This window comes from Octopus bimaculoides, chromosome 14 (genome assembly GCF_001194135.2).
Source record: "Octopus bimaculoides isolate UCB-OBI-ISO-001 chromosome 14, ASM119413v2, whole genome shotgun sequence".
Taxonomy (NCBI): domain Eukaryota; kingdom Metazoa; phylum Mollusca; class Cephalopoda; order Octopoda; family Octopodidae; genus Octopus; species Octopus bimaculoides.
Genome location: NC_068994.1, coordinates 60,269,814 through 60,282,684, shown reverse-complemented (window position 1 = coordinate 60,282,684; position 12,871 = coordinate 60,269,814). Strand labels below are relative to the sequence as shown.

Sequence of the window (12,871 nt, the reverse complement as noted above, 5' to 3'; positions counted from 1 at the left end):
TATATATATGTATATATATATCTGCTCGTACACAGACGCAAACCAAAAACACATCCACTTGTGCACACACATTCATCTATTTATGTACATGTTTATATCCATGCGTAATATGAACGGCCTGCAGCACACACTGGCGCCCTCGTTCTCTATATTGATGAAAGCTGCAAATAAGAGAAGGCCAACAACAACAACAACAACAACAACAACAACAACAGCACCAATAATGATAACAGAACAAAGTATAAATATGGAAAGTAATAAAGAAAATATGGAATTCTCTCAGCAATAACTGGAGACAATTCTACAGCGTCTCTCACCAATTCATTATTACCAAAGATGGTGCGTCGGAACAGAGGAGGAGAGTGGCGTGTAAATGTGTGTAGGAGGACAGCGGTGGACGTATTTGGGGGACAGTCTGCTTCAATTCTATGTGTATATCGTTAGTTGCTTCTTACTCGCACAACGAACACACACACACATAAAGTTGAAAATACACATACCTTTATACACATGCAAACGTAAATGTATCTGTATATCTATGTCTTTCTGTTAATTTCTCTCCCCCCTCTTCCCCTTTCCTCTGCCCCCTCCTCTCTCTCACCCCCTCTCTCTTTCACACACACATTACGTTCACGCACATTATGTTCACGCACAAAGAACAAACACACACACACACACACACACACATATATATTCACTTACACCGACCTGCCATTTTGTCCCTCGATCAATCCGTATTCCATCTATTTAGTTAACTCAGTTCTGACATTAATTTACTTTATGTGAAGAAATGGGTACCAATTCTTTAAAGAGAAATTAATCCCTCCTCACTCCCCTCCACCGTTTCAAAAATTCTTCATAAGCACAACAGACGCATGGAACATCCAGAGTCTCTCTGGAGCTCACAGAAGTAAGTTCTGTTGTGTAACTAGAACGGAACATTAGCTTCCAGATCTGAAGCAAGGTTCTTGTTGAAGGCGTTTCGCTGCTGTCGCAGCGGGCAGTTAATCTCCATCGACGCCGCGTATTTAAATGCTGCGCAGACAAACCCAATGCTCTATCTTTTCGTGTGAGTCACACACAAGTATGAATAAAAGTCGATACCAAAGACGAGATATAGATGAATACATGACTGTATGCCTGCAAGAATACAATATATACCATAAGTATATACACTGAATATAGATCATTCCTGTATGTATAACAATAAGCAAAATTCTATACACAAACACATAGACACACACGTACATGTACGCACATACACGCACTCACACACGCACGCACACATTATAGATATATATATGTATGCCTGCGCGTGTGGTTGTATGTACATCTTATAAAAACAGTTATAATTGTAAACATAACTACAATCTATGTTTGAAATGTGTGTGTGTGTGTGTGTGTGTGTGTGTGTGTGTGTGTGTGTGTGTGTGTGTGTGAATGCATGTGCATATGCATGTACGTGCGTGCGTATGTATATATGTAGGTAGGTAGGAAGGTAGGTGTGTATGAAAGTATGCATATATACAAATGTGTAAGTGCATTTGTTATAGTGTGCGTGAGTATATTTGTTACAGTTTTTTATGCAGTATATATATATATATATATATATATATATATATATATGACTGTATGTCATGCATTATTTGTATCTGCCCCAATAAGACATACGTGGAGCTAACAATAAAATCAGAGTTGATTGTCTTCGTGAGAGTTCCAGCTTTGGTGGAGAATTTGACGCCATTGTGAAGTTCTTCAACTTCTTTGTTTCTCTTTTTCTATATCTGTTTCTAAATCTGTCTTTTTTTCTTTCTTCCTTACTGTCTTTCTCACTTTCTTTCAGAATATTTCAACTTTTGAAGGCGACAAGAAATTTTTTTTGATTCTGAGTAATCTTTCAACCTCTGTTTTTCTCTGACACTCATACCCCACCTCTCTCTCTCTCTCTATCTCTCTCTCTCTCTCTCTCTCTCTCTCTCTCTCTCTCTCTCCCTTGCACTCTCTCTCTCTCTCTCTGCTTTTCTCTCTCTTTCTCTCAATATTTATTCAAATACTTATCTTGCCAGCTAATTCCATCTCATTCACTCGCAACCATTCTATATACAAACCAGCCAGCCAACCAGCCAGTCATGTCCCACCTATTATCTACTTTCGACTTACCTACCTACCAGCGTACAAACACAGCTACATACATACACACACACATGCATACACACACACATGCATACTCACACATGCATACTCACACATGCATACATACACACATGCATACGTACATACATGCATACATACATACATACATACATACATACATACATACATACATACATACATACATACACATATTAACTTATACAATGAAAAGATTGACAATGACTTCCAAGTTTCCGCCTGTTTGCCATCCTCAGATTACCTGATGAAGATGAACAAGCCGAAACTTCGGAGTCACAGTCAACCGTTTCCTTATAAAAGTTTATAAACATACTCTACTAAAGCGTATTGAGTAAGTCTTAAGCTTAATATAGAATTGTTTTTATATCTTAACATAAACGCACACACACACACATCGCTTTTTAATCCGTTTCTCTTCCGAGGAAGAGAAACTATTTACTTATTTCTTAGTAATAATTCTTTTTCTAGTTTCAGTTCGAGAGTTGCGGTCATGCTGGGGCACCGCCCTCAGTTTTGCTACATTTTTATATTTTCATTACTTAAAACATCCTCTGATTCGTGGCATTTAGTGAGTGAGGTAGTTTAATGTTGCTGTCCTCAGTATTTCTTGCCGTGAGATAGGTTTTATCCGGAACTGTCGACAGGAGGAGATCCAATTTTGTCTTGAAGATACCAACATCCACTCCATGTCGGGCTCTCAGGTATTTTGGGAGAATACTGCAGAGCTGTGAGGTTTTGAAATCCAAGCTGTTGCTGTATCTGGCCCTCTATCTTGATGGTGATGGGATCTTTGGCACTATACAGTGGCCCCGCCAATTCTGGTGTTTGTGTAATTTTCAATGCCAAAGTTTAGCACTAGTCCTTTCTGGATTTTACAAATGTATATCACTGCATATTTTCCCCTCCTTCATTCCAGAGAGTATCAACATTTTCAGCCGTTCTCAGTAGCTGACCTGTTGAGATCTTTATGTAACTTCACTGTTGCTTCGAGTCCTGCCGTTAATTTTACACTGTGTGGTGATATAGTTAGGAGCAGTAGTCTAAGCGGCTGAGGACTAATGTGATCCAGGGGACCATCATGGTTTCCTGTTCTCTCGTTCTGAAAGTTCTAAGGATCCATCTGGCCAACTTATATGCATGTAAGTACGCGCGCGAGTGTGTGTATGTGTGCGTGCATAAGTCTTCTACCTCTGTATTCATCGTAAATAAAATCTTTCCCTTCAGATTTGTAAAAGGGCGGTATTTTTCTAAATGCAATTATTATGTTGCTTGTCTTACAATCTAGTGAAGCTGGTTCCGTTTTCCGTCCAATGGAGAGTATTAAAATTGTGATTCCATTTCAGTGTCAGCTAAAGTGTTGATGTTTACTGTCTTATTTCATTTTATTATTATTTTTATTTACCGTTTGGCATTTAGCTCAGTTTTTAAATTTTGATCTAATGCGTCTTCCTAATTATTATTTCGTGTTGTCCCTACCTAATGTAATTGTTTGTCTGTCTTTAGTCTAAATCTCTTATCTTTGTTTCATTAGCATAATATTATTGCCTTAATTTATATTTCTCTCTTTAAGGTCACCTTTGTGCCTTTTTCTTAGCCATAAGTCCTGAAACTGGTCTCGATGCACCTTCGTCCCTTTTTCTGTGGCCACAGAAAAGATTTTCGGAATGCAGTCATCTTTCATTCAAACAACATGTCCTACCCATCTGCACTGAAGTCTCAGCAGCAGGCTTTGGATACTGGAGATGTTACATTTTTCTAAGATTTTGATATTTGATATCTTGCCATTTTATGTTGCAGATATTGCACAGACAACACATGTGAGAGGTTACAAGTTTCTGTCCCATACAAAAGTGTGCTCAAAATACAAGATTTGTATCAAAACTACTACTACTACTACTACTAGTAGTAGTAGTAGTAGTAGTAGTAGTAGTAGTAGTAGTAGTAGTAGTAGTAGTAGTATACAGCTACTGTGACAACCGTCATCACTACAGCTACCGCCAAACAATCCATTACAATCTTTGCGATGATGCATTACAACCACAACATATAAATACAAACTGCTCGACCCCTCAATCATTGCAATCACCATCACGCTTCTACAGCAAAACTATGGAGAAAAGGCACTGTTGCAGCTGCTACCACTGAAGCACTACCGATACTGCCACACAAATACAGCGGACACCGATTATGGTCACTCGACCCGTTAGAAACAGCAGCTGACTCTCCCTCCAATCACACATACAACTGTCTATAAAGAGGACACATTAGATAATATAGTCTTAGATACAATATACCTTAATAAAAAGACTAGACAACCACGTTTGGAATGTCTTTCATCCTAGACCTAATGAAGCAAAACTGACTTTCGGCTGCGACTAAACATTGTCTTCGATTCTGTCAGTTCTATTTGTCCGTTGGGTGTGACACGTTTTCCTTTCTCCATTAATTTACCAGCGCAAATATCTGAGAGATGAGGTGATAGAACTCTCGCTACTGATCACTTCCGGCCAATCAGTTAGCACACAATTCACACTGTTTGATCAGCAAATACGACTATCTTTACTTGACAAATACTTTCATCAATAACTTCATCAGATTTTCTTGTTGCTAGTCTCTGGTCTTGTGAGATTTATTAGCATCATGGGTAGTAAAGGGGGTGGAGGGAACTCGGTGAATCAGGTCTCGTTTACATGAACATGTGTCCCAGTTTAGCATCGAAAGACAACACAAAAGCCTCTACGCGTTTGTCTCGAGTGCTCTCTGTTAATTTGTAGTACTACACACGCGAGCGCACGCACTCATGCACACACACACACGTAGGGACACACATGTATATATTATATATGTGTATGAGTGTACACACACACACACACACACACACACACACACACACACACACACACACACACACACATAAATATATAATATATACGTGTGTGTGCGCGTGTAGCACTACAAATTAATGGAGAGCACTCGAAACAAAAGTGAAGAGACTTTTGTGTCGTCTTTCGATGCTAAACTGGGACGTATGTTCATGTAATATATATATGTATACATATGTAATATATATATAATGTACGTATGTATGCATACACACACACACACACACACACACACACACACACATATAGGAGGTGGAGGAATAAGCATCTGAAATGCATTTGTGCTTTTCTCTAAATGGAGAGAAAATTTTGCGCGCGTCCCTCGGCGTTGTCACTTAAAAATTGTTTTTTGTCTTGCCAGGTGATTTTCAACACCTTTCTCGGGTACTTTGTGTGGAAGTGAATTGGCTTTTAGTATAGCGTTCATAAACCGCCCATGTCTCACAGGCGCACGGTAGCGTAGGTAGTACAACTGCTTGGTGCACCTTCAATTTGGTGGCCAGCTTAATATCTCTCCTCTTTCACACTGATTCACTGAGCTTCCCTTCTCGATGCGTGTATCGACCTCATCTTCAATGATCTGGAGAGTTTACTGCCGAGGTATATGAACTTAACAACCTTCAGTGTTTCCCCTTCGACAATGATAGCTGGTGGAGCTTCTGTGGGGCAGGTTGGTACATGACCTCTGTCTTCTGACTACTGATTGTGAGGCAAAAGTTATTGCAGGCTGTGCGAAAACAGTTCATGCTCTACTGCAACTGGGCTTCTGTGGCGGCGTTAAGTGCGCAGTCGTCGGCGAACAACATGACATCAGCATTTCCTCCAATAGAAGCAGAGGTTCAGGAAGCAAACTTCTCACGAATGCCAAGGCACCAAGATCTGACTCCACCCCTGCTGAACTATACAAGGCAGGGGGGACCAATCTTGGCACAGAAGCTCACCAATCTCATCTAGATCATGTGGCAACTAAAAGTTTTTCCTCAAGTGCTCAAGGACGCTTCTACTGTCCGTCTCTACAAGAGAAAGGGCAACGGGCAGTCCTGTGACAACCATCGAGGAATTTCTCTCCTTGCCATTACTGGCAAGATACTCTCAAGAGTCCTTAACCATCTCACTCACCATATGCAAGACAGATACCTGTCAGAGAGTCAGTATATCTTCAGAGAGGGTCGTGGGACAGTTGACATGATCTCTGCCGCATGCCAACTTCAGGGGGAAGTGTAGATCTAACCAAGGCCTTTGAGACCGTCGGTCATGAGGGGCTTTGGAGGATTATGGGATAAATTTATCACCATGGTGCGACAGTTCCCCGACCTCATGCTCGTACGAGCACTGGACAATAGAGATTCTTCCGACGCCTTCTCATTCACTAACTGACTCCAGCAGGGTTTTGTACTTGCACTTCACTGTTCACCTGTTCTCAGTCACTCTGCCGGTTACCTTCCGTAGCGACGACGAAACCAGCATCGAGACCAGTTTCAGGACTTATGGCAAACCCTTCAGCCTACAGAGGCTACAGGCCAAGACCAAGATGCGCGCGTGTGTATATGAGTGTGTGTGTAATATACACATGTACTGTACATGTATAATATGTGCATATTTATGTCTACTTGCAGATAGATATATGTATGTGAATATGATTGTCTGCGTTTCAGAGCACTGTGAAGTGGGAGTAAATTTTCAAAGAATCCGAGGCTACGACTTTTGTTTCAATCATTGCACTTCACTTACACCTCATGGATTCATCTAGATTAATCGTTAACTAAAGAATTGGTGAAGACCTTCGTCATCAATCTCAACTCTAAGATTCCTGTTCGCATGTTTCTTCCTACTGACTTTTAAGAGGAATTCTCTAGTGAGGTTGAACGTGTTTTACGCGAAGACAGCCTCACAGTAACACTCTAACAAACTATGGTACATACAAGACACAGGAGAGGAAAGAACGTCAAACTAAATTCACCAATTACTATATTGTGTTTTTTATTTTTATTTCTCGTTTTAGGAAGCGTCGGATGAGTTTGGCCTCGTCATTTTGAGTTGAAACCAAGAACGCTGCCGTCAGCACAATGACAGAATCTTTTGGACGGAACTATATTATTGACTTGTTTTCAAGATGTCGCAATTCTCGTCAGTTAGTACTTTTCATCGTCTTCATCGCCCTTTTCCTAGACAACATGCTGTTAACAACAGTAGGTAAGTACCATACACTTGAGATCCTTCTTTTTATAATATCTCTCTTGTTATGAAGAGTTCGGTGAATGTTGAAAGTCGTAATAAGACGAACAATTATCACCCCGAAAATAGCCAGACTAGTGTGTATGAAGTATTTGGTAAGGAACGATTAACTCGGTCGTATTTTCCCATAATCGCTGTTTGTGTGTAGAGCAGTAGAACACAATGTGTGTTGTTATGGCAGCTGTTTAACCCTTGGTCAGCCCCTATCGAGAAGACCTTTTAATCAAAGACATTCCACTTATGACCTCGTTACTTTTTCGATGTATGCAGGATTACATTAACTGTGATACTTCCTTATTTAAGACGGTAAAGTGTGATTCGAAAGAGATTTTACTGTCATTTGTAGCAGATTGATCGACTGCTCAAAGCAACTGTGTAAAAGTGTCTCTTGCTTGGATGCTCGAGTCCATCTTTAAGTTAAGTGTGTGTGTGTGTGTGTGTGTGTGTGTGTGTGTGTGTGTGTGTGTGTGTGTGTGTGTGTGTGTGTGTGTGTGTGTGTCTGTGTGTATGTGTGTGCCTTGTGTAAAGGAATGGAAGAAGAAACTCAACCCACGACGAGAAACGGAGTAAATTTACCAGAGGGAGTACCAGCGAAGGAATTAAAAGTACAGAGTCATTCAGACCAGAAACGAAACAACTCAGAACTACGGAAACCTAAAGACATAGAGACACAGACGAAACACATAGAGTTGCACTCAAACGAACACACAGACACACAAATACAAGCACACACAGACACACACATACACGAACACACAGACACACAAATACAAGCACACACACAGGCACACAAATACTTGAACACACAGACTTAGAGACGGAAATACAAGAACCCATAAAACAGCAGGAAAATAGAAACAAAAAGAGGCAACATGAAAAGCACAAACGAAAAGAAAACTTACAGTGAGATAGGAAACCCCAACTTGAAAGGGGTAAGTGACAAGTTATTATAATTTTGTAAAGATTTGTAGAGACGTCGGTTCTTACGGAACAGTCATGTTGAAGTGGCAATAAACATGCTAGATAGATAGATAGATAGATAGATAGATAGATAGATAGATAGATAGATAGATAGATAGATAGATAGATAGATAGAGAGGCTGAAAAAAAATAGTGCTCGAATCCGAGTGTGTGTATGTATTTACGAGTCCACAACCTGCGTGACTTCCTGGTCCACAGTTTCTTCCCTAACCCCACCTCTCAGCCTGGCTCGTTCCTCTGCTCCCGTCCACGCTACGTACTTGTCCCTACCTCTCCAACACTACCATCCTTACAAGCACCCTTCATCGTCCCTATCTCATCACCAACTCATTCACCTGCACTTCCAGCAACGTCATTTACTGCATCTCCCGCTCTTTCTGCCCTTCCCTGTACATCGGTCAAACGGGACGCCGCTTGGCTGACCCGTTCGCGGAGCACCTCCAAAACATCAGACTCGGCAATGACACCCTGGTCTCACGCCATTTCCGCTCTACTGGTCATTCACTACAATATCTGTCTGTGTTCGGACGGTCTTTGCACAGGGGCCATCTGGACTCCCGCCTTCGCTGTGAACAGGGATTAATCTTCTCTTTTCGCTCCTTTGCACCATATGGGATCAACTCCCCTCCTCTCTTCATCTGACTATTATATATCCACTGTTGTAGGTCTACAGAAATAACTAAGTTGGTACAATGCTCCAAGCATCAACACCTACTTAACAACACTACATCTGCTATCATCGTAGCATTAATGTGACGGTCGCTTGTAAAAAGAGGGGGAGAGAAACGGACGGACGAAGAGAAGGCCAAACGAAATTAGAATGAGGCAAACATATTGACAGATTAACTAAGAAGAGAGAACAAGATATATTTCCATGAGAGCACAATATCTCAATCGCCCATTGTAGTTCGTGCTTCAATCCGAAATATCTTAACAAAAATCACTGATGGCATTTGACTTGTAACATGACCGAAGTATGCATATCCGGTCACGTGACATCATGGACGTGTTCATTCACTGCACAACGCTTTGCGGAATTTGCATATGGATCGGGAGAAGTTCGTGCAGTGAAATGAATGAGTTGCGTGTACACACACACGCGCCACATATATGCGCACACAAATATGTGTGTATGTATCTGTATTTATGTGTGTGTATATAGACAGTGTGTGAGAGGGAGGGTAACAGAGCGCTGTTCCTATCACTTATGCATATATATTTGTGCACCACGTATAGAAATGTGGGTGGAAAGAATGAAATATAATAGAATTGCGGAGAGGGTGGATGGGAGAAGATAAAGAAAATACGTTGACAGATTCCAAATAGACAGATCGATAGAAGGACAGACAGACACAGATATCTTTCTAGCAATCGATCTGGAATTTGTCAGAAAATTTTCCTTTTCTATCTCTCTCCCGCTCCCTCCCACTCCCCACTTCTGCTTCGATATTTCCGTAATTCCATCGGAATCTACAGACACATGTCACAAATATGCAAAAAAATATACAACAATAATAATATACATATTTGTGGGCTCGTGGATATATTTATATATTTATAATGACAGAAGCACAGCTTTTTCTCTCCCTCATTTCCTCTCTCTCTCTCTCTCTCTCTCTCTCTCTCTTCCTTTCTTGACCTTTATCTCTCTCCCCCCCCCTCTCTCTCTCCATCCGCTTGTTCTGTCTCTTCATATGCACAGACGTCCTATGCGGAGATGACCTCTTTGAAATAGCAGCCAAATCTTCAAAGGACAATCTATTGTCTTTGAAAAGGACATATTTGTATCCTAAGTGTAGTTAGAGAAACATATTGGATAGTCATGGCTGGAAGGCTTTTGTTCATAAGAATGACCGTTTAGGACCAACCTGGGGCTACAAGACAACACTGTTTGCCTGTCTAGTGACATACCTCCATGCTACAAATAGTGATTTCAAATTCTGGCACGTGACCAGTAATTTCGGGGGAGGGGATAAGTCGATTACATCGACCCCAGTGTTCAACTGGTACTTATCGGCCCCCTAAGGACGAAAGGCAAAGTCGACCCATGTAGAATTTGAACTCAGAACCTAAAGACGGACGAAATGCCGCTAAGCATTTTGTCCGGCGTGCCAACGATTCTTTTCTACCCTAGGCACGAGTCCCGAAATTTTGGAGGCGGTGGCCAGTCGACCTCAGTACGCAACTGGTACTTAATTTATCGACCCCGAAAGGATGAAAGGCAAAGTCGACCTCGGCAGAATTTGAAAGCTGAACGTAGAGACAGACGAAATACCGCTGAGTATTCGACCCGACGGGCTGACGCTTCTACCAGCTCCTCACCGCCTTCCATGCTACAAATATCAACATGTACGGTAACATGTAAATTCTCAGATTCAGAAATATATTCACACGGAGATTAATGTCTATATTTCAGTGTGTGTGTGCGCGTGCGTGCGTGCGTTAACTGATAGACGGAGATGCATGTGGATTAACATATATATGTTTGCCTACAGATTTGTATCCATATGAACATGTAGGTCACTACGTAGATGAACACAAATATTTACGTACAAGTTATCATATAGATTAACGTGTAGATAAACATACGTCGTATATAATAACATGTAGGTGTATATGTTGTTTGGGAATTTGACGAAAATTGTGTTGTCTTCTCTCTCCGATTGTGGAAAATTATCAAAGTTGATTATATACCAGTTAAATCATTGAACTAACGTTGTATATGCCTCGCCACAAATTATTCCTCATTAGTTTTTGATGCATTCCTCGCTAAATATGTTGACGCACATTTTTATTGTATAATTGTAAGTTCTGTTCTGGTCTTTGGCACTCTCATGTGCCCGTTGCCAAGGGACATTCAATTATTGTCATTCGATTGCTGCATTTCAGCGACTACATCTCACAGCAGTAAACAACATGGATCGGCTACATATAATGTTGTCGTTCAACCTGATTGAAATTGTAGCCTGACCTAGCTCAAATTTCGCTTTACTGTCTTAAACAAAAAAGGATATGTAGGGTAATGTTATCCCTGATATACAAAATGACGAGATGGCCATGGATAGAGCGTCTTTGATCATAAACCAATAGTTAAAATCAGTTACCCTAATGAAGAACAAACTTAAGTGGATATCGAAGATTACCTTTCCAGAAAAGCTTGTATTTGTTCGATATGTGACAGCAACTTGACAAAATAGGGCCATGTTGAATTAACGGCCATACTGACTCATTACAGTATTCAACTTGTTAACTGGACCGACAGCCATGTTGGAAAGGGAAAATTCCCATCAAGAGAGACGAGCCAAGAAATGTAACGATTTTCTTTCATTGAGATCGTTGGTGAAATGTGGAGAAATAAAATTTTCAGGACGTGAACAAGAGACAAATGAAGAGATATTCTAGAAAAGCCTGTCCATTGTAATACCTTTTTGTTTAACTAATTGACTTAAGAAACAGCGAGGATCTAACAAATGGAGCCACAAAAATATTCACACGGTGGAATCAGTTATTTTACTGTGAAGAAGAAAGACCCGGTGTTGGAAGCAGTGGCTTTCATCGTCTTCCCACCCCCTCCATTACATTATATTTGTATCACAACCATAAAAACTTCCACCGCCAAGGTCTTAGACATTATGACAGTGTTTTTTTTTTAAGATACAAATTATTATGCAGTTCTAGATACATTTTGTTTGACCTATGGTCAAGGCTGCAGTGCTTGTGGCCATAAGGTCTGTTCGATCAAAATTGATCTGGGGCTCAACAACCAGTGAGCAGCGACTCATATGGCTGCTCTCTTATGACCACCCTAAACCACTTCAACAACCACAGGCACAATTGTAAAGAGATAATTACACACCGCCTCGCTCCAACTACTTCAACAACCTCACTCTATAGTGAACATCCAATAGTTGACAGCCATTAGTCAATACAGCTTCCAACAAGCAAGTGTATTTTGTCACAGCGGATCGGTCGACAGAATCGATCAGTACTACAGTCATTGATTGATTAGATGAGTCCATATGAGAGCATTCATCATTTGAGTGTGTCATTTGGCCAACTTTTTGTGTTCTTTTATTTTATCACTCACGGCATATTTATTACATCACTGCTTTTCATTTTAAGGAGCGCGAAAATATTGAAATTCACTTCAAGATGTTAGTTTCAGAATCAAAATTTGGAGTAGTTTTACTCTACAGTCAATGGAAGAACTCAATGTTGCGACTAATCTACCATGCTTGCATTTCTCTTCTTTGACACATTATTATCTTAATTTTAATATCGAAGATCAGCATTTCTTTACAATATGAGATGGTTGCAGTCAGAAACTTTATCTTACAGCAAAGTTCGGCTTAAACTGAGACCAAAGGCATTATATATACATAAATATTTGTTTAATGTTTCAGCTGCAAAGCTGTGGTCATGCTGGAGCACCAGCATTGACTGAGCTACACCATTAATTGGAACCTCCTCTAATATGTAGCATTTGGTCAATGAGGGAGTTTCATGCTGCTGCCCTCATCTGAGTTTCCTGCCGTGAGGTAAGCTCGTCTGGAACCCGTAACAGGAAGAGATCCAATTTATATATATATATATATATATAT

At 40.5% G+C, this 12,871-nt stretch overlaps 1 protein-coding gene across 1 annotated transcript in view; it reads left to right on the top strand.

Annotated features, from left to right (window-relative positions):
• LOC106880489 (synaptic vesicular amine transporter) overlaps window positions 1-12,871 on the top strand; it is a 204,301-nt gene that overhangs the window by 88,516 nt on the left and 102,914 nt on the right. Inside the window, exon 3 of the mRNA XM_052972906.1 lies at window positions 7,057-7,247. Coding sequence (XP_052828866.1) covers window positions 7,121-7,247 — 127 coding nt within the window. The 5' untranslated portion in view covers window positions 7,057-7,120. The remainder of the gene's footprint in view (window positions 1-7,056; window positions 7,248-12,871) is intronic.